Consider the following 23,922-nt stretch of genomic DNA (forward strand, 5'->3'; position numbering starts at 1 on the left):
GGCGTGAGCTACCGCGCCCAGCCATTTTTCACCCTTTAATAACTGCTTCTGATACTAAAATAATTAAAAGAAAACCCGAGGATCATAAAGCTGTATCTTGTCTCTCTGCCCTTGTTTTACGTGAAACACCATTACTTCCCACTGCCCTCATCATCCAAAAAACAGCTTAGACAATAACAATAGAATTAGTGAGGGCAACATATAATACTGAAAGGTAGACAGAAGTAGTCATTAGACATACACCACCTAGAGAAAAGGAAACCAGTCCTGCTTTTTAATAATTTTATTTTTTTTCTAATTTTGTTACTTTAATTTCCCATAGCACCTTGGCGATGTTGAAAACAAATACAAATACAAGGATGTACTCATTTTAACATTTTATGCATGAGCATGTGTCACACCAATTTTGGGGGCGACAGTTTTGACAACAGGAACAAATCTAAGCAATCGACATAACAGAAGCCTGATAACTGGCTCTGACCCCCATCCCCAACATTGAAGGGATGTCAAAGGACACCTGAATTAGGTTAAAAAAATCAAGTTGATATGGATATTTCAACAGTGTTCTGTGCTGCAAAACTGAAAACAAAACCATTTAATACACAGCCCATTAATATCTGAGTTACGCTTTTAGGAACTGTCAATTCGAAGATTCATAAAAAGTTGTCAGCTTTTAAAAATAAACTTTAAGTTTGAATCAGGTGAATTTCAAAGGAGGATTTACTCACAACTTGAAAATAAATTCTCTTTCAACTTCTTAAAATCTCCTCATTCAGCTAATGAACAGTGAAACATACATGTATCTTTTTGGAAGCTCAGACTAGCATATGCCCAAAAGCCTAAAGTTAAATTAATGGCCACCAAAATTGTAAGGAAATATAAAAAATTAGGAAAAAATCCATCATATATTATAGTTAATAATTTATAAAAGCCCCTCAAAAGGAATACACTGTTCTCTTTTGAGTTTTTTCTGTAAAAACAAAATTGGTACTTTAAAAATATGGTTAATATATATATCGCCAGCCTAAATACCAGAGACTTAACCCCAGTGTTGTTCAACTGTGTCAAAGTAAAACTAGTGGACATTTAAGCCAAGAGACTAATTATTAAGGCCATAACTAAGAAAACTAGAGAAGTGTTCATTAACTTTTAAATACTATTTTATGTTCCAGCAACATTCTTTTTGTTCTTCTTTACCCTAGTGAAGATGCTAACATTCCATCATCAAGCCTTTCCAAAGCAAACCTATTTAAAAAAGAAAAAGGAATGTGAAATAATATTCAAGCTATCTTAATTTTAGGAAACAAAAATAAATCAGAATTCTGCACAGCATCTGATCATCTGCAAATTCAGCACATAAGACAATTACCACAACGAACCTTTATCATTGAAAGCTCTTATCGTCCTCAAAACCCAGCTGAAAAAAATTTATATGGATCACTATTTTAAATGTCAGTGTATTTGGCAAAATTAAAATTACTCAGAGACAGGCCCTAGGTATTATGAAAACCTTAATTATCAGGATAGCAAATGGAGACAGGTTTTGCAGTGTCTCTATGTACCTTCTCTATGAAGTGCAAGGTGGTGAACTTGTGTGACTCTTGTTCTCTTCATGCAGTAAGAACTATGGCAGAGTATCACTATACCAAACATTCAATATCATTTATACCTACTTTTAGCCTCCAACAGATCAAGGAAATGTCAAGTTATAAAGGTGAAGACAAAAATTTGATTATTTAAATTCCTCCATCTAAAGAACCAAATAAATAAACTACAATGAACATCCACCCTCATTAGCTACAAAGTAACGCTGGAAAAAGCCAACAGCTTCACACAACTCATAGGCATTATTTAGATACAAACTTTAAATCTGTTGTAATAAAATAAATGCTAAATACATACTGTGAATATATATAAATATTACACACACATACACACACACATACTATCTCTCTCTCACTCTTCCCTATACATCCCATCAAATGGGAACTATTAGACGTAATGAGGCAAATTAAATTAAAAACATTATGTCTTAAAATTTTTAAAGGTTATATCTACAAATCAATTTTCTACTTTCAATAACATTTGAAGTAAAAGCAAAAATATACCTGCTTTCTTCTAAAAGAAGGCTCTTTTCTTGTATTTCAGTTATAATCTTTAAATTTTTAGACGTTGGCGGACTAACAGTAAGTCACACAAGCATACAAGTAATACAGGCCTATATTTGTGACACATTGTTTAAAAAAAGTAATGTTTCATTTTAAGTGCAGTAATTAAGTTTATAATCCTTACCAAGTGATTTTTACAAAATGTTTATTCTCTGAAATCCAATGCATTCAAAGGATGTTAACACTTAAAATGTTTATCATTTCCACCAACTGCATTATCTTAGTAAACCAAAATAAGCACTTTTATCATAGATGTAGTCAATGATTAATTTTTTTTTTTTTTAAAGGACCTAAACTTCCCCCAAAATTTCAGCACAGGTAGTTTTATTGTTATGTTTCACCTAGTAAGCAATTTTTAAAAACAGTGTGTAGAAATGAATAGTTTCAAACTGAGTAAATATAGTATACCATGTCATAAAACAATCAAATCAAAAGCAACTGCCAAGCTAATAGTAAGTCAAAGAAATAGTAATTCTGGCTTGTACAGATATGTGCAGTGTTTTCAAAGCTCTTAACAGTTAACCACTAAAATGTATCTCCAAAGCTTAACTTAGAGTTGGAAGATGAATTTCACAGTAATGTAATTTTAACCACCATTTACATTCACTTTAATATATTACTAAGATGTTTACTCTATGTCACAATGGTGCTTTCCAGTGTTCACAATTTACAGTTTCAATTTGTACATATGTAATTTACTAACATATGGGACAGTTCTTACTATTACAAACTATCCCTTAAAAGAAAAATAAAACCCACCTTACATAGAACTCTGAACATGGTATGACTTAAAACAGATTAACACAACACGGTTTTTAATATTTTAGGCATTTTCTAAATAACAGCATGTAAACTTGTCTATTTAGTATATGAGAGCTACGACTTTATTCACTGAGAAATTATGCATTAATTTTCTTCAACCATCTTTCTCATCTTTACTAAAAAATCCCATGACTTTGCTGGTACTGTTTCAGTGAATTCCAAACTGTATTTTTTTGGGTGTGGGGGGAGAAGAGGAGGGAAGGAAGGTGATAAATACATTGTAAACAGAAATAAGTCCCCCCCCCACAAATTAAGCCTTTAAAAAAAATTTTCACTTCTACATTATTTAACACTTAAGAGTCAGTTACTACCTTTAATCTTTAACACTAACAACAAATAAATTACTGTAGGGTCAGTCTGCCCTACCATCTTGGGAGCTAAAATTCTAAATGTGTGAACAGAAGGGTTAATACTTCAATGTTCAATTCTGAAATTTAGAACAATTTATATGATTTGACTAGACTGGTCAAAGCAATTACAAACATACAATTGGGTAGGTAGTTGGTTATTTTGCTTTTGTGGGTGGGCAGTCAAAGAACAGAGAGTAACAAATGGAGTAAGAAACAGAGAGTAACAAATGTTTCTCATTTTGGGGGTATTGGGGGGGAATCACAGGGAAGTTTAAACCTCTGAAATCCATTTGACCTATGCACTGAGGTCTAAGATGAAATTTTCAATTTTTTGAATAACCCCCTTTCCTTGAGTATCAAACTGATTGGTAGTCACATCTCCAAGTACAATCAGAGTTTTACAACTTGTTAAATGAAATATTAGTAAGGTCAAAAAGACAGACTAAATTTCAAACTAGAAAAAAAAATCTACTCAAGTATTACATTCAGTTTTCAAATCATTTACTAACATGACAACAGATTTGGCTCCAATCGCTCTTGTACACACTCACACCCACAACAGGCACCCCAGCCACTGATCTGCTTTGCAATACAAGGCCATATAGTCAGAGATGGCATTCTTCAAGCCAAACTTTAAATAGATTAAAAAAAGTAATTTCTAATTTTACAGAAATGCTTCTTCAAAAAATATTTTCTCTCATTCCCTCATCTCCTATACTGAAGGATGTATAATGTTTCTTTTTTCTTGCAAGCTAAATCTGAACCCTCAAAATTGATTCGTGGCAGCAAATCTCTGCAAATTAAAACCAAAAACAAAAATAGAAAAATTATACTTTTTATATATGTGTGTGTATATATATATATATATATATATTTATATTGATTGGAATCCTCCAGCATTTAAAAACCACATTAGAGATGAATTTTGGGATCCTATCACTCATAACTCCAAAATCCATAATGAAATGGACGTACTTTCTCCTGTTTCCTTCCTGGCTACCCCCTCCCCTCCAAAACAGTTCAATACAGCCACAGTTCAAGTTTAACGGGAAGAGAGTGAAGTTTTTGAATAGTTTTGTTGTTTTTTACTTTGGTGATCTGGGTGGCACATATTGCTCTTTGCCATTACGTCGAGTCACTCCCTGAGGTATAGCCCTATGGCTAAACTGGCGTCTCTGTTCCCTGATTTTTCCTGCTGCTCCCCTGGGGATTGTATTGCCTCGGAAGCCAGAATAATCCTTACTAGCCCTTGCTTCTGGCTTCTCATGTGGTTTCTCAACGGAGTTCTCAGGAGCTCCATTGTCTTCATTTTTGGTGGGAGACACCACATTGGAGCGAAGTTCCCGTAGTGGCTGCACAAGAACTGAAGATGGCTCTTTAGGGGGCTTCTGGCACACTTCAGCATAACTTAACTTTCGGGGTTCCTTTGAAGTGATGATAAAAAAAAAACATTTACAGTACACATTCTTTAAATTATAAAGTACAAAAATGATTGTGTTAACCACAAGAAAACCACAGATTATCTTCCAGAAAAATGCAACAAGCACTCTCATATATACTGTTCAGAGTACACTGGTACAATCTTTATTTATTATACAATAATTTCACTTGAGGAATTTAACTGAAGGATGTTCATGTCAGCATTATTTATAACGATGGGAACGACCTAAACGCCTAACAGGAAAGGACAGATTAGATTAATAATGGTATAGCCATATGATGAAATAAAATGGTTCTTTCTGCTCCTGTTTCCTTGCTACAAAGAACCCCAAGAAAGATGACAAAAGAATCCCAGCAGAGCAGTTAGAAACCAATGGTATAAAAAGACTCATTAAAAGTCTTAATTACCTCAACTGAAAAAGGTGGAATAGAGGTATCGTGAGAACAGAATAAAGCATGTAAAGTCTTCAGCACTAGTCCTAATAATATATAGTAAGTATTCAAATGGTAGCTTTTATTTTAGTATTATTACTATCATTAAATGAGAAGATAGTCTTCTAAATCTATTTTTAAAAGTGCTGTACTAAAATGCTAGGGATTATAGGTAAATTTTGTGTTTTGTTCTATTTTTCTGTATTTTCCCAATTACATAACTATAAAACAATTCTGGAACTTGGTAAGTGGGAGTGGCCTCTCAATGGCCACTTACAGACTTGGTAAGTATCACATATACAACCAAAAGAATACCAAGAGGCACAAGGCCTCTTTATGTTAGCCCCAAAATGATAAATTCATCCTAACGTGGGTAAGGAAGAAGCTTCACTTAACCATATGAACAGAAAAAAAGCAATCAAAAGAAACAGAATGGGCCGGGCACGGTGGCTCACGCCTGTAATCCCAGCACTTTGGAAGGCCGAGGCGGGTGGATCACGAGGTCAGGAGATTGAGACCATCCTGGCTAACAAGGTGAAACCCTGTCTCTACTAAAAATACAAAAAATTAGCCAGGTGTAATGGTGGGCGCCTGTAGTCCCAGCTACTCGGGAGGCTGAGGCAGGAGAATGGCATGAACCCAGGAGGCGGAGCTTGCAGTGACCCGAGATCGTGCCACTGCACTCCAGCCTGGGTGACAGAGCGAAGACTGAGTCTCCAAAACAAAACAAAACAAAACAAAACCTAAAACTTTCTAGCTCTTTGCAGTGACCTTAAAACTCCTTAAGCTTCTTTCTGATAGTCAGCCCCAACTTGGGCTACTTCCAAATGACTCTGTTCTAACAAAGTGTTATGTGGAAAAAAAAATTAATCTATTATTTTTTTTTAAACATAAACGAAAATCTTCAAGTTACCTGTAGAGCCACAGCTGTAGCTGCATTTATGTTATTATTACATGGTGAAGCAGTACTTGCCCTCGATGGCTTTGTAGTACTTGGAGGAGAAACTGGTATAGTTGTCTGATTGAGACCATCCTTCTGAACAGAGGAATCTTCTATTAGATCCTTTTCTTGCTGAGTTGTGCTAAGGAAAAAAGAGCTTGCAATTACACTCAGAATAGCATATACAACAGTTGAGCAACTAATCAGAAGAAAACGTAATTTTTTTTTTTTGAGATGGAGTCTCACTCTGTCACCCAGGCTGGAGTGTAGTGGCATGCTCTTGGCTCACTGCAACCTCCGCCCCCCAGGTTCAAGCAATTCTCCTGCCTCAGCCTCCCGATTAGCTGGGATTACAGGCGCCCGCCACCACGCCCGGCTAATTTTTGTATTTTTAGTAGAGACGGGGTTTCACCATGTTGGCCAGACTGGTCTTGAACTCCTGACCTCAGGTGATCCACCTGCCTCAGCCTCCCAAAGTGCTGGGATTACAGGCAAGAGCCACCACACCCGGCCAGAAAAAGTAATTTAATGTTGAAGATCTTCTATACTATAACTTGTACCTTAATGCAGTAAGCTCAGCAGCACATGGAGAACTGGTACTCATATTGAGTTGATGGGCAGAAGTGCATTCTGTCTGCTCATCTGCAGGCACTGGGCAACTAACTGTCAACTCTTCATTATCCTTAAAGTAAAAAGATTTTTCAAAATTACACTCAGACTTTTTCCAAAGAAGATATACACATGTCTAATAAGCACAAGAGAAGATGGTCAACATCAGTAGTCATCATAAAATGCAAAGCTAAACCACGGTGAAAAATCACTTCATACCCACAAGGATGGTTATAATTAAAAAAAAGACAAACATTAACAAATGTTGGTGATGATATGGAGACATTAAAACTCATACATAGAGGGTGGCAACGTAAAATGATGCACTGCTTTAGAAAGCAATGTAGCAGTTCCTTAAAAAGTTAAATAGGCTGGGCGCAGTGGCTCACACCTGTAATCCCAGCACTTTTGGAGGCTGAGGTGGGTGGATCACAAGGTCAGAGTTCAAGACCAGCCTGGCCAACATGATGAAACCCCATCTCTACTAAAAATACAAAAATTAGCTGGGCATGGTGGTGCATGCCAGTAATCCCAGCTACTCGGGAGGCTGAGGCAGGAGAATTGCTTGAACCAGGACCCGGGAGTCGGAGGTTGCAGTGAGCCAAGATTGCACCACTGCACTCCAGCCTGGGCTACAGAGCGAGACTCCGTCCCCCCGACCCAAAAAAAAAAAAAAAAAAAAAAAAAAATTAAACATAGGGGTGGGTGCAGGGGTTCATGACGGTAATCCCAGCACTTTGGGAGGCTGAGGCGGGAGGACTGCTTGAGCCCAGGAGTTCAAGACCAGCCTTGGACAACATAGCAAGATCCTGTCTCTACAAAATAAAGTAAAATATTTAGCTAGGGTGTGGGGGTGTCCACCTGCTGTCCCTGCTACTTGAGAGGATCACGTGAGTCTGGGAGGTTGAAGCTGCTGCAGTGAACCATGATAGTGCCACTGCACTCCCTCCTGGGAACAGAGCAAGACCGTGTCTCAAAAAAAAAAAAAAGTTTGTAGGCTACATTAAAAAAAAATTAATGAAATCTTGACTCACGCTCAACATGAATGAACATTGAAGATGTTAAGTAAAATAAACCAGTCATAGAAAGACAAATACTGTATGATTCTACTTATATGAATTACTAAGAGTAGTCAATTCAGAGACAGAAAGTAGAATAGTGGCTGCTGAAGGATAAGAGAAGGGAGGAAAAGGGAATGGTTTAATAGGTATAGAGTTTTAGTTTTGAAAGATAGTAAGTTCTGGAGCTTAGCTGCACAACCATGTGAAGGTACTTAATACTACAGAACTGTACACACTTAAAATGGTTAAGATGGTAAACGCTGTTATGTGTATTTATACTGCTGGCATAGAATTTAGAAAAGAGCCCTAGAAATTAAAACTGATGGATGAAATAAAATTTTCAATAGGTTTTGAAAGGAACATTCAGAAAAACTTGGTAGAAAATATAAATAAGAACATGATCTGGAAGCTAGATCATTTCCTAAGCATGAAATAAAAACAGCAAACTATAAAGAAAACACTAATAGGACCATATTAAAATTAAGAACTTGTTTCAACCTATAGGCGCTGAAGACAGAAAAGAAACCACAGAAGTGAAAGATTATTTGTACTACATGTAACTGACAAAGGATTAGTACGCAGAATATGTAAAAAAAAATATATGAATCTGTTTCTTAAAAACTTGAAACACTGACCAGGCGCAGTGGCTCACACCTGTCAACCCAGCACTTTGGGGGGCCAAGGTGGGTGGATCATCTGAGGTCAGGAGTTTGAGACCAGCCTGGCCAACAAGGCGAAACCCTGTCTCTACTGAAAATACAAAAATTAGCCGGGCATGGTGGCGCACGCCTGTATTCACCATTCAGGAGGCTGAGGCACAAGAATCACTTGAACCCTGGCAGTGGAGGTTGCAATAAGCCAAGACCGTGCCACTGCACTCCAGCCTGGGCGACACAGCGACACTCCATCTCAAAACACACTTGAAAGACTTTAAAATTTTAAAAGAACACAAGCTGATATATAAATCCTAGAAAAGTTCTTGCTCACATGAAGATTTATAATGGCAAAATGTCCATTAACAGCACAATGAATAAATATTTTACTTCCTACAATAGAATATCACATAACAGTTCAAAATGAACAACAATCATCTGTATTAACAGTGATCAATCTCAAACCATACAGAATGAAAGAAGTAAAAGAATACATACTGTACAATTCCATTTATAACCTTTCCAAACACAGGCACCCCGTTTTATCACCTAGGGCAAGGGTTGGTAAACTAAGACCCGCAAGGCCAAATGCAGCCTTCAACTTGTTCTGGTATGGCTTACAAGCTAAGAATGGTTTGTAAATTGTAATTATTATTTTAAAATTATTATTATTATTTTTTTAGAGATGGGGGTCTTGCTATGTTGACTAGGCTGGTCTCAAACTCTTGGTCTCAAGTGATCCTCCCACCTCAGCCTCCCGAAGTGCTGGGATTACAGGCATGAGCCACCATGTCTGGTTTGGTTTTTAAGTTATTAAAGGGTTGTAAAACAAAGAATATGTGACAATACATGGCCCACAAAGCCTAAAATATTTACTATTAGTAGCTGGCCCTTCACAGAAAAATTCTGTCAATGCAGAATGAGGCAAGAAACTTGCTATCACAAAGTCAGAATAATGTTTATATCTAAAGGGGAAGAATGGGGCAGAATGACTATAAATAGGGGGGAGATACACATGTCACTGCTAAGATACTAGGGATGTTTATGGGTTACGATTGTGTGTTGGGGTTATAAGGAGATGTACACTTCATGATTATTCTTTAAAAATGCATACATGGCCGGGCATGGTGGCTCACCTGAAGTCAAGAGTTCGAGACCATCCTGGCCAACATGGTGAAACCCCATCTCTACTAAAAACACAAAAATTAGCTGGGCATGGTGGCAAATGCCTGTAATCCCAGCTACCTGGGAGGCTGAAGCAGGAGAATCGCTTGAACCTGGGAGATAGAGGTTGCAGTGAGCCGAGATCGTGCCATTGCACTCCAGCCTGGGCAACAAGAGCAAAACTACGTCTCAAAAAAAAAAAAAAAAAAAAGAAAGTATATATGTGTGTTTGTGTATCATCTTCTGAAATCTGAGATGCCATTATTTGTGAATTACACCATTATTTTATGTACCAATAAGAAAAAATAAAAATAAAACCACAGGATAGAAGCAGACCTTAAGATGAGAAGCAAATAAAAATACTACACTTAAAATAGCTTCTGATTAAAGATAGTCTTTTTTTTTGAGACAGGTATGCTCTGTCACCCAGGGTGGAGTACAGTGGTGTGATCACAGCTCATCATAGCTCTATCTCCTGGGCTGAAGCAATCCTCTTGTCTCAGCTTCCCAAGTAGCAAGGACTAGAGGCATGCGTCACCATGCCCAGCTAATTTTTTTTTTTTTTACTTTATGTACAGACAGGACCTTCTCTATGTTGCCCAGGTCGGTCTTGACCTCCTGGGCTCAAGCAATCCATTCACCTTGGACCCCCACAGTGCTGGGATTACAGGTATGAGCCAATGTGCCTGGCTATTTTTTTTTTTTCTTTTTTTTGAGACAGAGTCTTGTTCTTGTCGCCCAGGCTGGACTGCAGTGGCGGATCTCTGCTCACTGCAACCTCTGCCTCCCGGGTTCAAGCGATTCTCCTGCCTCAGCCTCCCGAGTAGCTGGGACTACAGGTGTGTGCCACCATGCCCAGCTCATTTTTCTATTTTTAGTAGAGACGGGGTTTCACCACGTTGGCCAGGTTGGTTTCAAACTCCTGACCTCATGATCCGCTCTCCTTGGCCTCCAAAAGTGTGGGGATTACAGGCGTGAGCCACTGTGCCCAGCCTTTACATTTTTTTTTTTTTTTTTTTTTTTTATGGAGTCTCGCTCTGTCGCCCAGGCTAGAGTGCAGTGGCGCAATCTCAGCTCACTGTAAGCTCCGCCTCCCAGGTTCACGCCATTCTCCTGCCTCAGCCTCCAGAGAAGCTGGGACTACAGGCACCCGCCACCATGCCTGGCTAATTTTTTGTATTTTTAGTAGAGACGGAGTTTCACCGTGTTAGCTAGGATGGTCCTGATCTCCTGACTTCGTGATCCGCCCGCCTCGGCCTCCCAAAGTGCTGGGATTACAGGCGTGAGCCACCGCGCCCGGCCTACATTTTTTAAAAAATAATTTTTAGTCTGATTTTCAAAGGTGATAAAACATGGGGGAAAAAGTGTATCTTAGAACTTACGAAATAACTACTACATATATCACAATATTTTTTTTAAAGAAACAAGACAGTCGAATAATACCTTCAAAATTCCAAGGGAAAGTGATTTCTAATAGAGAATCCAATACAGAAATAAACTACTGATCAATTTGAGAGCAGAAAAACATTTTCGGAATGCAAGAAATTTATATACTTCATGACCATGGAAGATACGAACCACCCTAACATGGAAGAGTGAAACAAGAGTGAGAAAAAAAGGGGGATCGATAAAGAAGAGTAAGTAAAATTGCCAGGGTGATGGTAAAGAGAAGGCCCAGCTATGCAGTAGGACACCGAGAGTGCACACAAAAGGAGAAACAATCATAGTATATTATGTTTGAGTCTCAGCCATGAAAAAAATATGTAATACTGAAATGTGACTTACAAAGGATGGCGTGTCCTAGCATAACTAGCAACATTTTTTACTTTCTTAGAGATACTAAAATAATGGGTGCCCTATAATTGATGATATCTTATATATAATGAAGTACAATATATCAGGAGGATAGGAAAAGTGTGAGTATGTTGGCTTAAGAGAGCTAAATCTTTAGCTTCAGAAAGTGAAGTTAACAGACACTGCTGAAAATGGAAAAGCCAAGAGGTTACAATAAAAAGATGTTAATTAGGCAGGGCGCGGTGGCTCATGCCTGTAATCCCAGCACTTTGGGAGGCTGAGACGGGCGGATCACAAGGTCAGGAGATCGAGACCATCCTGGCTAACATGGTGAAACCCCGTCTCTACTAAAAATACAAAAAAAAAAATTAGCCGGGCGTGGTGGCAGGCGACTGTAGTCCCAGCTACTCGGGAGGCTGAGGCAAGAGAATGGCATGAACCCAGGAGGCAGAGCTTGCAGTGAGCAGAGATCGCACCAATGTACTCCAGTCTGGGCTATATAGAGCGAGACTCCGTCTCAAAAAAAAAAAAATAATAATTAGAAATACAGGGCTGGGCGCAGTGGCTCACGCTTGTAATTCCAGCACTTTGGGAGGCCAAGGTGGGTGGATCGCAAGGTCAGGAGTTTGAGACCAGCCTGGCCAACATGGAGAAACCCTGTCTCTACTAAAAATACAAAAATTAGCTGGGTGTGGTGGCTCACGCCTATAATCCCAGCTACTCATGAGGCTGAGGCAGGAGAATCGCTTGAACCCGGGAGGCGGAGGTTGCAGTGAGCAGAGATCCGCCACTGCATTCCAGTCTAGGTTACAGAGCAAGACTCCGTCTCAAAAGAAAAAAAAATAAAAAAAATAAAGAAATACAGGAATAAAAATTGGGAGAAAAATCTAAGGAGCTGAAAGTAGTTACAGGTTTTTTCATTAAAAGCCTAGATATACTATAGACATGTACTATTATAATTTAAAAAAAAAAACTGAATTAGAAAAAGGTAGAAAATGAGAAAAACTTATGAGACATGAGGATTTCTGATATGGAGAGGTCTACACACCAAATAATCATAGGATGAGGTATCTCAGCCTCTAGACATCTACTTTCCATTGTTTGAAAGAATTCATTTCATCACTAGTGAATTATAGGCACATAAATGGAAATGATACCTTCCATTTAGCTTGCATTAGTCAGTTATCAGTTCTAACAGGCTGAACTGACTAATAGGAAGACATGCAAGGCTGGACGTGGTGGCTCACGCCTATAATCCCAGCACTTTGGGAGGCCAAGGTGGGCAGATAGCTTGAGGTCAGGAGTTGGAGACCAGCCTGGCCAACGTGGCAAAACCCTGTCTCTACTAAAAAAAAATTACAAAAGTTAGCTAGGCGTGGTTGCGCACGCCTGTACTCCCAGCTACTTGGGAGGCTGAGGCAGGAGAATCACTTGAACCTAGGAGGTAGAGGCTGCAGTGAGCTGAGATCATGTCTTTAAAAAAAACAAACAAAAAAAAGACATGCAAAAGCCAAGAAACATTTTATTGCCTTTGTGCAGCTTTATCATAAATCTTTAAAAAAACACTCTAAGCATGCTGAAAACTCCATCAATAAAAACTATGATAGAAATGTACACTAACTGCAAGTAAAATTTTAAATAATAACACTGCAAATAAAGCCTAAATATGGTCTCATAAGGTAAGACTCAGATGCTGGATGTTTACCTTTTCTTTGTATACACCTTTAACAACATCAGACATCCTATTCTCCAAAACGAGTTCACCTGGCATTCTTGATGAACTTCCAGGTAAAGGTGGAAAATTTGAGGCTAATAAGTCAAACTTTGGTGTTGGAGCCTTTGATTCAGCTGTTGAAGGATGAGGTCTCTAAAACGAACAAATAATAAAATAGGTCACATGGCTATCTCATTCCCTAATCCTGTGTCACAGAAGCTGAAAGCTGCAAGAAAAGAAAAAGAAGCAAACAAAATCTCTATAATGCACAGAACTGTATCCCTACATAAATTCTTGGTTTGACATCTCACTTGAGCTCTCATCAGTCTTTATCAATTCTACTTTTCTTTAGTCACTTCTCTCACCTGTTTCTTTTGTAAACTTTGCCATACTCCTTAAGCCTCCTAACCAGTCTTCACTATTCATTTCATAATTTCCTATGCGTTCTTAACAAAAACACCCACTTTACCTAAATTTGCTATCAACTCTTTTTTCTTTTTTTTGAGACAGGGTCTTGGTCTGTCGCCAAGGCTGAAATGCAGTGACACAATCAGCTCACTACAACCTTGACTTCCTGGACTCAAGAAATCCTCCTGCCTTTTTTGCCTCCAGAGTAGCTGTGTGCGCCACCACACCTGGCTAAATTTTTATTTTTTGTTTTTTAGTAGTGACAAGGTTTCACTATGTTGCCCAGGCTGGTCTCAAACTCTTGAGCTTAAGTGATCCTCTCTCCTTGGCCTCCCAAAGTGCTGGGACTACAGGCTTAAGCAACTGTGCCGGACCATCACCATCTTTCTCCATCTATTTATTCAAGAGAGAACAATATCCCTCCTCTATATAACATATATGAAAAATCTCATGCTTCCCTCCTGACACCCTATAATATCCTCTGACAAGCCTCTTGCCTCTTACTTGTTGTATCTCCTCCACTTTGTCATCACTCCACTAAAATTATCTCAGGTGTCACCAACGCCTTCAACAACACAAAACCTGACAGACCCTTTTTCCTGACCTCTCGTTTCCTGACCTACAGCATTTGGTGTGTTAACCATCCTTTCCTTGGGAACACATTTTCTCTTAGCTTCTGTGATACCTTTTTTGTTTTTTAGATTCAATAGACATGTGCTCTTTTTCCTCTGAACATTTCTAACTTTTTGATGGTTTCCATTTGGTTATTACTCTTTACTTCTCACATTCTCCTTGAGTGATGTCCACTATCCATGGCTTCAACTACTACCTATATGCAAGCAACTGTTAAAACAACCTGTTTTGCTTTTTGGTGGTGATGGCTGTATATCTCTGTAAATTTACAAAAACATCATTGAATTGTAGGTTTTAAATATTTTCAGCCTAGGCCTTTGCCTACAACCGAGATAACATTTGTCCATTACCTATGTCCATTCAGATTTTGCTTGAATACTTTAAACAGCATGCTGAATAATCTCATTTTTCAACCCAACACTGCTGCTTTATTCCCCAAGGTTCCATATTAGACCACTTTCACCACTCTATGGAGAGTACTCTGCATGAGCTTATCACTCCAATTACTATGTGAAGGCTTACAAATCCAAAATTTTATTCCCAGCTAAGATCTCCCTCCTGCAAAAGAGCTCCTCTATCATGACCTACCTACTGGAAGTCATGCCTGTTTCTTTTACCCCAATGTTTAGTCCTCCATCATGACATTTACAACATATTGAATAAACCCCAAATCTAATGTCTCTCTCTCTCTCTCTCACTTTTTTTTTTTTGAGACAGAGTCTCGCTCTGTCACCCAGGCTGGAGTGCAGTGGCATGATCTCAGCTCATTGCAACCTCTGCCTCCTGGGTTCAAGTTATTCTCCTGCCTCAGCCTCCCGAGTAGCTGGGACTACAGGCACCCACCACCATACCCGGCTAATTTTTGTATTTTTAGTAGAGATGGGGTTTCACCATGTTGGCCAGGATGGTCTTGAAATCCTACCCTCAAGCAATCCACCCACCAGGGCCTCCCAAAGTGCTGGGATTACAGGCGTGAGACATCACGCCTGGCCTGAGCCATCATGCAGGGCCTAATCTCTTATTCCAAATTGTTGAGGGCCACTTGAGAAGTCATGTGGACTGCTACGATGGAATGCTAAGAAAGAATTGTTGGGCTGGGTGCAGTGGCTCATACCTATAATCCCAGCACTTTGGGAGGCCGAGGCAGGTGGTGATCACCTGAGGTCAAGAGTTCGAGACCAGCCTGGCCAACATGGTGAAACCCTGTCTCTACTATAATACAAAAATTAGCCAGGCATGGTGGCGAGCGCCTGTAATTCCAGCTACTTGGGAGACTGAGGCAGGAGAATCACTTGAACCCAGGAGGCGGAGGTTGCAGTGAGCCGAGATCACGCCACTGCACTCCAACCTGCGCAACAAGAGCGAAACTCTGTCTCAAAAAAAAAAAAGAATTGTTGGTCAGGCACGATGGCTCACGCCTGTAATCCCAGCACTTTGGGAGGCCAAGGCAGGTGGCTCACCTGAGGTCAGGAATTCGAGACCAGCCTGGCCAACATGGTGAAACTCCATCTCTACTAAAAATACAAAAAGCCAGACGTGGTGGCAGGTGACTGTAGTCCCAGCTATTCTGGAGGCTGAGTGAGGCAGGAGAACTGCTTGAACCTAGGAGTCAGAGGTTGCAGTGAGCTGAGATTGCGCCATTTGCACTCCAGCCTGGGTAACAAAAGCGAAACTTTGTCTCCAAAAAAAAAAAAAAGGTGCCTGAAGTTTCATGGTTGTGTATAATAAAGTTACAACACTGATTTAAAAGGTTCAGTATACCCTAAAAACAATTCTAAGTTATAATGGAACACATTTTCTTCTTTGAAAATGGGTTTCTTCTCTCCTCCTCCTGAAATGTATAAACTGTGTGGTCCCCATTTGCCTTCAGCCATGATTGTAAGTTTCCCAAAGCCTCCCCAGAAGCTGGGCAGATGCCTGCATCATGCTTCCTGTACAGCCTGCAGAACTGTTAGCCAATTAAACCTCTTTTCTTTATGAATTATTCAGTCTCAAGTATTTCTTTACAGAAATGGGAGAATGGCTTAAAGAAAATTGGTACTAAGGAGTGGAGCACTGCTATAAAGATAACTGAAAATGTGGAAGCAACACTGGAACTGGGTAACAGATAGAGGGTGGAAGAGTCTGGAAGGCTCAAAAGAAGGTAGAAGATGAGGAACTTCCTGGACTGGCTTGGGAGCCTCTGACTCAGTTTCAGAGGATGTATGGCATCCTCTGAAAGAAACGTACACCAGCCTGGTATAAGTCCAGGCAGAAACCTGCTCCAGGGGCGCAGACCTCATGGAGAACTTCTACTAGGGCAGTGCAGAGGGGAAATATGAGGCTGGAGCCCTCAAATCCAGCCTCCACTAGGACACTGTATGGTGGCAGAAGAGGGCCACCGTCCTCCAGACTCCAGAACAGGCATGGAAAAGCCACAGGCATTCAACATGGGCCCATGAGAGCAGCCTCCAGGGTTGATCCCTGCAAAGCCAAAGGGGTGGAGCTGCCTAAGGCCTTGGGAGCCCAACCCTTGTATCAGTGCACCCTAGGTGTGGGACATGGAGTCAAAGGAGATTATTTTATTATTTTTTGAGACAGAGTCTCACTCTGTTGCTCAGGCTGGAGTGCGGTGGCACAATCTTGGCTCACTGCAACCTCCACCTCCTGGGCTCAAGGGATCAGCCTGCCTCAGCCTCCCAAGTAGCTGGGACCACAGGCGTGCACCATGGTGCCTGGCTAATTTTTTTTTTTTTTTTTTTTTGTAGAGATGGGGTTTCACCACGTTGCCTAGGCTGGTATCCAACTCCTGAGCTCAAGTGATCCATACATCTCAGCCTCACAAAGAGCTGACATTACAGACTTGAATCGTCATGCCTGGCCAAAGGCGAGTATTTTGGAGCTTTAAGATGTCCTGACCGTTCTGCTTGCTTTTGCACTTGCATGGGGCCTGTAGCCTCAAGTGATCCACTGACTAAGCCTCCCAAAGAGCTGAGATAACAGGCATGAGCCACAGTGCCTGGCCCGCAAGACCACATCTCTAGAGGAGGATCACTTAAGCCTGGGATGTCAAGGCTGCAGTGAGCCATGATTGTACCACTGCACTTCAGCCTGGGTGACATAGCAAGACCCGTTCCTCCTCTGCCTCTCCCTAGAAGTCCTTAATGTTGCACCAAGCACGTGGCTCAGGCCTGTAACTCCAGTGCCCTGGGAAACAGTAATATCCCGTGTCTTGGAAAAGAAAAGAAGAAAGAAAAAGTAAGGAAGTTAGAAAGACTTCATGTTTTTATTTAAAAACCACGTGAATACATTAGATCTTCAAATTTTTTTAAGCAAGCAACACAAGCGAAACTCCTTACTACATGTGTGCTAGAGGGTGGGTATACGGGTAGTGGTGGTAAAAATTTCAAGGTTAAATTTAGGCTCTATTTACCTTTGCTGAAGACTACAATCAATAAAACAAAAACCCAGAAAGGAAAGACCAAAAGTCAATGCCATAGTAAATCACAGAAGAGAAAAAAGCCTGAATAAAAGTTTTAAAAAACTTACTGAGATCCTGTCATCTTCTCGTCGTCTTCGACCTCTGAAGAGAGTTCTCCTTTTAATAAGAAAAAGGTGGGGGCGGGGTGGGGTGGAGGGACAAGTTGTAAGTTTCTTCAGATATATACATTCTATCAAAGCCGTATACATTTTTTTTTTTTTTTTTTTTTTTTTTGAGATGGAGTCTCGCTCTGTCGCCAGGCTGGAGTGCAGTGGCGCGATCTCAGCTCACTACAAACTGCCTCCCGGGTTCAAGCAATTCTCCTGCCTCAACCTGCTGAGTAGCTGGAATTACAGGCACACGCTGCCACACCCAGCTAATTTTTGTATTTGTAGTACAGACAGGGTTTCACCATGTTGGCCAGGATGGTCTCGATCTCCTGACCTCATGATCAGTCCGCCCCACCTCCCAAAGTGCTGGGATTACAGGCGTGAGCCACCATGCCCGGCCAGCTGTATACATTTCAATTTAAACATCTGTCTACATTTGTGGCTAGTTTTCTCTATTACTAAAAGGTAATGTATTATTCTCAGGGATCTTGAGCCAATTTACTAAAAACGTTACCTACTACCACACCATAAAGTAAGATGAGCCCATTTGTTAGTAGCGATCCCTTCAAACCAGAACCATACTATTGTTTAATTAGGCAAGTTGGCAATATATAACCTCACCTCTATAGTTTATTTATATTTTGAGACAGAGTCGCGCTCTGTCACCCAGGCTGGAATGCAGTGGTGCAACCTTGGCTCACTGCAACCTCTGCCTCCTGGGTTCAAGTGATTCTCCTATCTCAGCTTCCCAAGTAGCTGGGATTACAGGCGCCTGCCACCATGCCCAGCTAATTTTTGTATTTTTTCATAGAGACAGGGTTTCACCATGTTGGCCAGGCTGGTCTTGAACTCCTGACCTCAGATGATCCTCCCACCTCGGCCTCCCAAAGTGTTGGGATTACAGGTGTGAGCCACCGCACCCAGCCACTTCTATAGTTTAAAAGCTGAAGAAATTAAAACCATAAGGCAGATGGATATGTTAATTTTCTAAGCTATTCTTTCCTATATGAACTATAAGGAACTTCCGAATAACTTTATAAACCTCTGATTCAGAGCTATATTCTATATGAGTACTCTATTTCTTAATAGTTATAAAAAGCAACCAACTCATGTTCTGAAAATAACGTATTTGTTTAATATAACCATATACCAATAATTAAATGTTCTTCATTTAATTATTATGAAGATCATGTTCTTCAATTATTCAGGATTATCACATTATTATCAAAGGTTTTCAGGTACCTTATTTTCTTACCTGCCCCTACTATAGTCCCCATTCTGTTCCATCTGCAAAGTGGAAATCTCCTTTTGAAGGTAAGTTTGCTCCTGATGCCCAGTTACTGTAGGGTTATGCCGTTCAGTTGGAAAGTTTCTTGAACTAGATCTGTTCAACTGTCCATCCCCCAAGGATACAGAGCCCTCTGTTGAGTGTTCTGAACCACTGGATGACCTAAAATGAGGCTTCACACTATAGGAAATACAAAATGATATACACAAAGTAGTAAATCAAGACAGAAAAACATCTTTCCTTAGGTAAAAAATTGGCTCCTGTTGTACTGGGGTTTTCAAAAAATTAAGTTAAACACAAAAGAATAACGTTGTAAAAGTGTTGCCCCTTTTACATCCCAGATGTTATTTTAAAAAGTGACGTGAACTGTTTTTTTTTTTTTTTTTTTTTTTTTGAGACGGAGTCTCGCTGTCTTGCCCAGGCTGGAGTGCAGTGGCACATCTCGGCTCACTGCAAGCTCTGCCTCCCGGGTCCACGCCATTCTCCTGCCTCAGCCTCCCAAGTAGCTGGGACTACAGGCGCCAGCCACCACATCTAGCTCATTTTGTTTAGTAGAGACGGGGTTTCACCGTGTTAGCCAGGATGGTCTCGATCTCCTGACCTTGTGATACGCCTGCCTTGGCCTCCCAAAGTGCTGGGATTACAAGTGTGAGCCACCACCACGCCAGGCCAAAGGGAAGTGAATTTTACATTAAAAAATGTTGTGGGCCGGATGCAGTGGCTCACACCTGTAATCTCAGCACTTTGGGAGGCTGAGGCAGGAGGATTGAGCTCTGGGGTTCGACACCAGCTGGGGCAACACAGCAAGACCCCATCACTGCAAAAAAAAATTAAAATGTGCAGTGGTATGCACCTATAATACTCCCAGCTACTTGGAAGGCTGAGGCATAAGACTGCTTGGGCCCAGGAGTTTGAGGCTGCAACGAGCTATGATTGCACAACTGAATTCATGCACAGGCATCAGAGAAAACCCTATCTCTAAGACAATTATATATATATAAATAATTATATATAAATATATAATTAATAATTATATATTAAATAATTAATATTAATATTATTAATATTATATTAATAAATAAATATTATATTAATAATTAATTAATAATATAATTAATTAATTATAATTAATAATTAACTATATTAATAAATTAATATTAATAAATAAATAAATAATTAACGATAATATTGATATTATTATTAATATTATATTAATAATTAATAAATAATTATATATATAAATAATATATATATATTTGAGACAGAGTCTCGCTCTGTCGCCCAGGCTGGAGTGCAGTGGCGCAATCTCGGCTCACTGCAAGCTCCGCCTCCCGGGTTCACGCCATTCTCCTGCCTCAGCCTTTCTGAGTAGCTGGGACTACAGGCGCCTGCCACCACGCCCGGCTAATTTTTTTTGTATTTTTAGTAGAGACGGGGTTTCACCGTGGTCTTGATCTCCTGACCTTGTGATCTGCGCGCCTCGGCCTCCCAAAGTGCTGGGATTACAAGCGTGAGCCGCCGCGCCCGGCCAATATATATATATTTTTAAGTTGTGTTTGGAGAGACGGGGGAAAATTCAAAGTTCTTTGAAAGAAACTTACTTCTACTTCGATACTCAGAATTAGGATTTCAGCTAATGTCATTGGATGCACTCTCCACATGTTTAAATCAGCCAGGTTTTAAGCTTATGAGTCTATGCAAACATGCTTCTTCTTCCTTTCTTTTTTTTTGGTGAGTCTTGCTCTGTTGCCCGGGCTGGAGTGCAGAGGTGCAGTCTTGGCTCACTGCAACCTCTGCCTCCCAGATGCAGGCGATTCTCCTGCCTCAGCCTCCCAAGTAGCTGGACTACAGGCATGTGTCACCACACTTGGCTAATTTTGTATTTTCAGTAGAGACAGGGTTTTGCCATGTTGGCCAGGCTGGTCTTGAACTCTTGACCTCGTGATCTGCCCACCTTGGCCTCCCGAAGTGTCGGGATTACAGGCATGAGCCATCACACCCGGCCTATAACACGCTTTTTTTTTTTTTTTTTTTTTGAGACGGAGTCTCGCTCTGTTGCCAGGCTGGAGTGCAATGGTGCGATCTCAGGTCACTGCAACCTCCGCCTCCAAGGTTCAAGAGATTCTCCTGCCTCAGCCTCTCGAGTAGCTGGGACTATAGGCACGTGCCGCCACACCTAGATAATTTTTGTATTTTTAGTAGAGATGGGGTTTCACCATGTTGGCCAGGATGGTCTCAACCTCCTGACCTCGTGATCTGCTCACCTTGGCCTCCCAGAGTGCTGGGATTACAGGTGTGAGCCACCATGCCTGGCCTGCTATGCATTCTTAATGGAAGCAAAACCATGCTCATGGGAGTAAAAATGGGGGCGAAGGAAGGGCAAAAAGTATTCATTTTATGTATAAAGCACAGATATATACATTACATACATACAGATATACAATAATCTGTAGTATTAAATTTTCACAGGAGGAAACTAGGAGGAAAATGCCTAAAAAGACTGTTTAGGGGAGTAATAATGAAGAGAGTAAGAAATACTGGAATATAATTAAAATCCTAGCCTCAGCCGGGCGTGGTGGCTCATGCCTGTAAGCCCACAACTTTGGGAAGTGGAGGCGGGCAGATCACCTGAGGTCACGAGTTCAAGACCAGCCTGGCTAACGTGGTGAATCCCCATCTCTACTAAAAATACAAAAATTAGCCTGGCATGGTGGCACACACCTGTAATCCCAGCTACTCAGGAGGCTGAGGCAGGAGAATCTCTTGAACCCAGGAGGTGGGGTTTGCAGGGAGCCAAGATCACACCATTGCACTCCAGCCTGGGCAACAAAAGCAAAACTCCGTCTCAAAAAACAAAACAAACAAAACCTAGCATCTTACCAAACATCCATCACCAAATGAGATTTGTCAAAAGATCCATATGTAGGACAGCAAACTAGGAAAATACAGCAATGCACCCAATAGCATGGCATGACTGCATGAATTAAGGTATGCAATGTGGTTAAACCAACCAACCTGCTTTTAACAAAGGGAGTTTTTATCTTGGATGATGGGTATAAGCACCCAACTTCCTAAAAGCTTACAAGCAGATGAAGCTAAGGTTGACTAATATAAAAAGAGTGCAGTTTAATCAGTAGCAAAAACACCTAAAATCTCGAGCAACTGAGGATCTTGGTTCTACAGATTAAGAAGAGTGAGATTTATGTTTGGCCCATTATTTGCAGTTTATATATCCCAGTTTTTGTAATCTATTTTCTTTTTTTTTTTTTTTTTTTTTTTTTGAGACGGAGTCTTGCTCTGTCACCCAGGCTGGAGTGCAGTGGCGCGATCTCGGCTCACTGCAAGCTCCGCCTCCCGGGTTCACGCCATTCTCCTGCCTCAGCCTCTCCGAGTAGCTGGGACTACAGGCGCCCGCCACCACGCCCGGCTAATTTTTTGTATTTTTAGTAGAGACGGGGTTTCACTGTGGTCTCGATCTCCTGACCTCGTGATTCGCCCGTCTCGGCCTCCCAAAGTGCTGGGATTACAAGCGTGAGCCACCGTGCCCGGCCTGTAATCTATTTTCATAGTTATAAACCAACAATATAAATCACATGTTGCCAATTCCTGACTCTAGGAATAGGGATTTAAAACCTCTTGAATAATTATAACCCCACCAATTAAACGTAAATTCCCACAGCATCTCTAGCTGTCGTTTTATTCTTTATGGACCATAAAAAATTACCATTATTAAAACTTAAAGTAGCTGGGTGCGGTGGCTCACGCCTGTAATCCCAGCACTTTGGGAGGCCAAGGCGGGTGGATCACGAGGTCAAGAGATTGAGACCACCCTGGCCAACGTGGTGAAAGCCTGTCTCTAACTAAAAATACAAAAACAAACAAACAAAAACAAAGATAAAATTATCAGGCTGGGCACAGTGGGCTCAGTGGTTCATATCTGTAACCCCAGCACTTTAAGAGGCTGAGGTGGGAGGATTATTTGAGCCCAGGAGTTTGAGACCAGCCTGCACAACATGGCAAAACCCTGTCTCTACAGAAAAAATACGAAAACTTAGCTGGGCATGGTGGTATGTGCCTGTAGTCCCAGCTACTAGGAAGGCTGAGGTGGAGAATTGATTGGGCCTGGGAGGTCAAAACTACAGTGAGCCATGAGGATGTTGCTGCACTACAGCCTGGGTGACAGGGCAAAACACTGTCTTAAAAAAAAAAAAAAAAAAATTTATATTACCCGTTACATGTTGAAAATGAACTGATATGATAGGTATGCTATTTGCATATGTTTAGAAAATGTCCTTCATCCAACTTTCACACTACATTTCAATATGCTTAAGGGACAACTTACTATATTTATACAGCCCTCAGATCTCATAATCTTACCCTTCACTGAGAGGGACTTAACAATCTCGATCCAGGCAAAAGAGAGAAAGAATGAAGAAAGAAAGAAGTGATAAAAGACAGAAAAGACAAGTAAAGTGAAAGAAAGATAAAGTATGAAAGGTAGAAAAATGCCTGGATTTCTGAAAGTTAGTCCTATTCTCTCTAAGTAGGAATAGTGATCATCACTGGGCTGTCACAGGTTAATACAAAAATTGCAAAAGGCTCTCTAAAAAAGACTTTGTCCTTAGCTGTTAACATTAATAATAATAATAAAGGCCTGGCAGTAGTCACTTTTTAGAAGCAAGAAGGAAACAAGGATTTGGGTTGCTGGTCCAGAAGGTCTTCATTTGCATTTTTAGAAAAAGTATTCACTTATTATTTCTGTAATTAAAAATTACCAACCTGTATTGGTCAAATATATGGAAAAGAACTGTAAACAAGTGGTTTCAAGTAACATGCAAAAATGTACTAAACACATCATGTATTTTCAAAACCATAG

At 40.5% G+C, this 23,922-nt stretch overlaps 1 protein-coding gene across 5 annotated transcripts in view; it reads right to left on the reverse strand.

The window, feature by feature from the left end:
* Window positions 1-268: 268 nt before the first annotated feature.
* The window catches only part of LARP4 (La ribonucleoprotein 4), an 81,102-nt gene continuing 57,448 nt past the window's right edge, over window positions 269-23,922 (reverse strand). For all 5 annotated transcript variants that reach the window (XM_030816581.1, XM_030816583.1, XM_030816582.1 and 2 more), the window contains 6 exons: window positions 19,014-19,226; window positions 17,717-17,765; window positions 13,139-13,300; window positions 6,713-6,834; window positions 6,126-6,294; window positions 269-4,764 (listed from right to left, as the gene is read on the reverse strand). In XM_030816581.1, coding sequence (XP_030672441.1) covers window positions 4,426-4,764; window positions 6,126-6,294; window positions 6,713-6,834; window positions 13,139-13,300; window positions 17,717-17,765; window positions 19,014-19,226 — 1,054 coding nt within the window. In that variant the 3' untranslated portion in view covers window positions 269-4,425. The remainder of the gene's footprint in view (window positions 4,765-6,125; window positions 6,295-6,712; window positions 6,835-13,138; window positions 13,301-17,716; window positions 17,766-19,013; window positions 19,227-23,922) is intronic.

Source organism: Nomascus leucogenys, chromosome 8 (assembly GCF_006542625.1).
Source record: "Nomascus leucogenys isolate Asia chromosome 8, Asia_NLE_v1, whole genome shotgun sequence".
NCBI lineage: Eukaryota > Metazoa > Chordata > Mammalia > Primates > Hylobatidae > Nomascus > Nomascus leucogenys.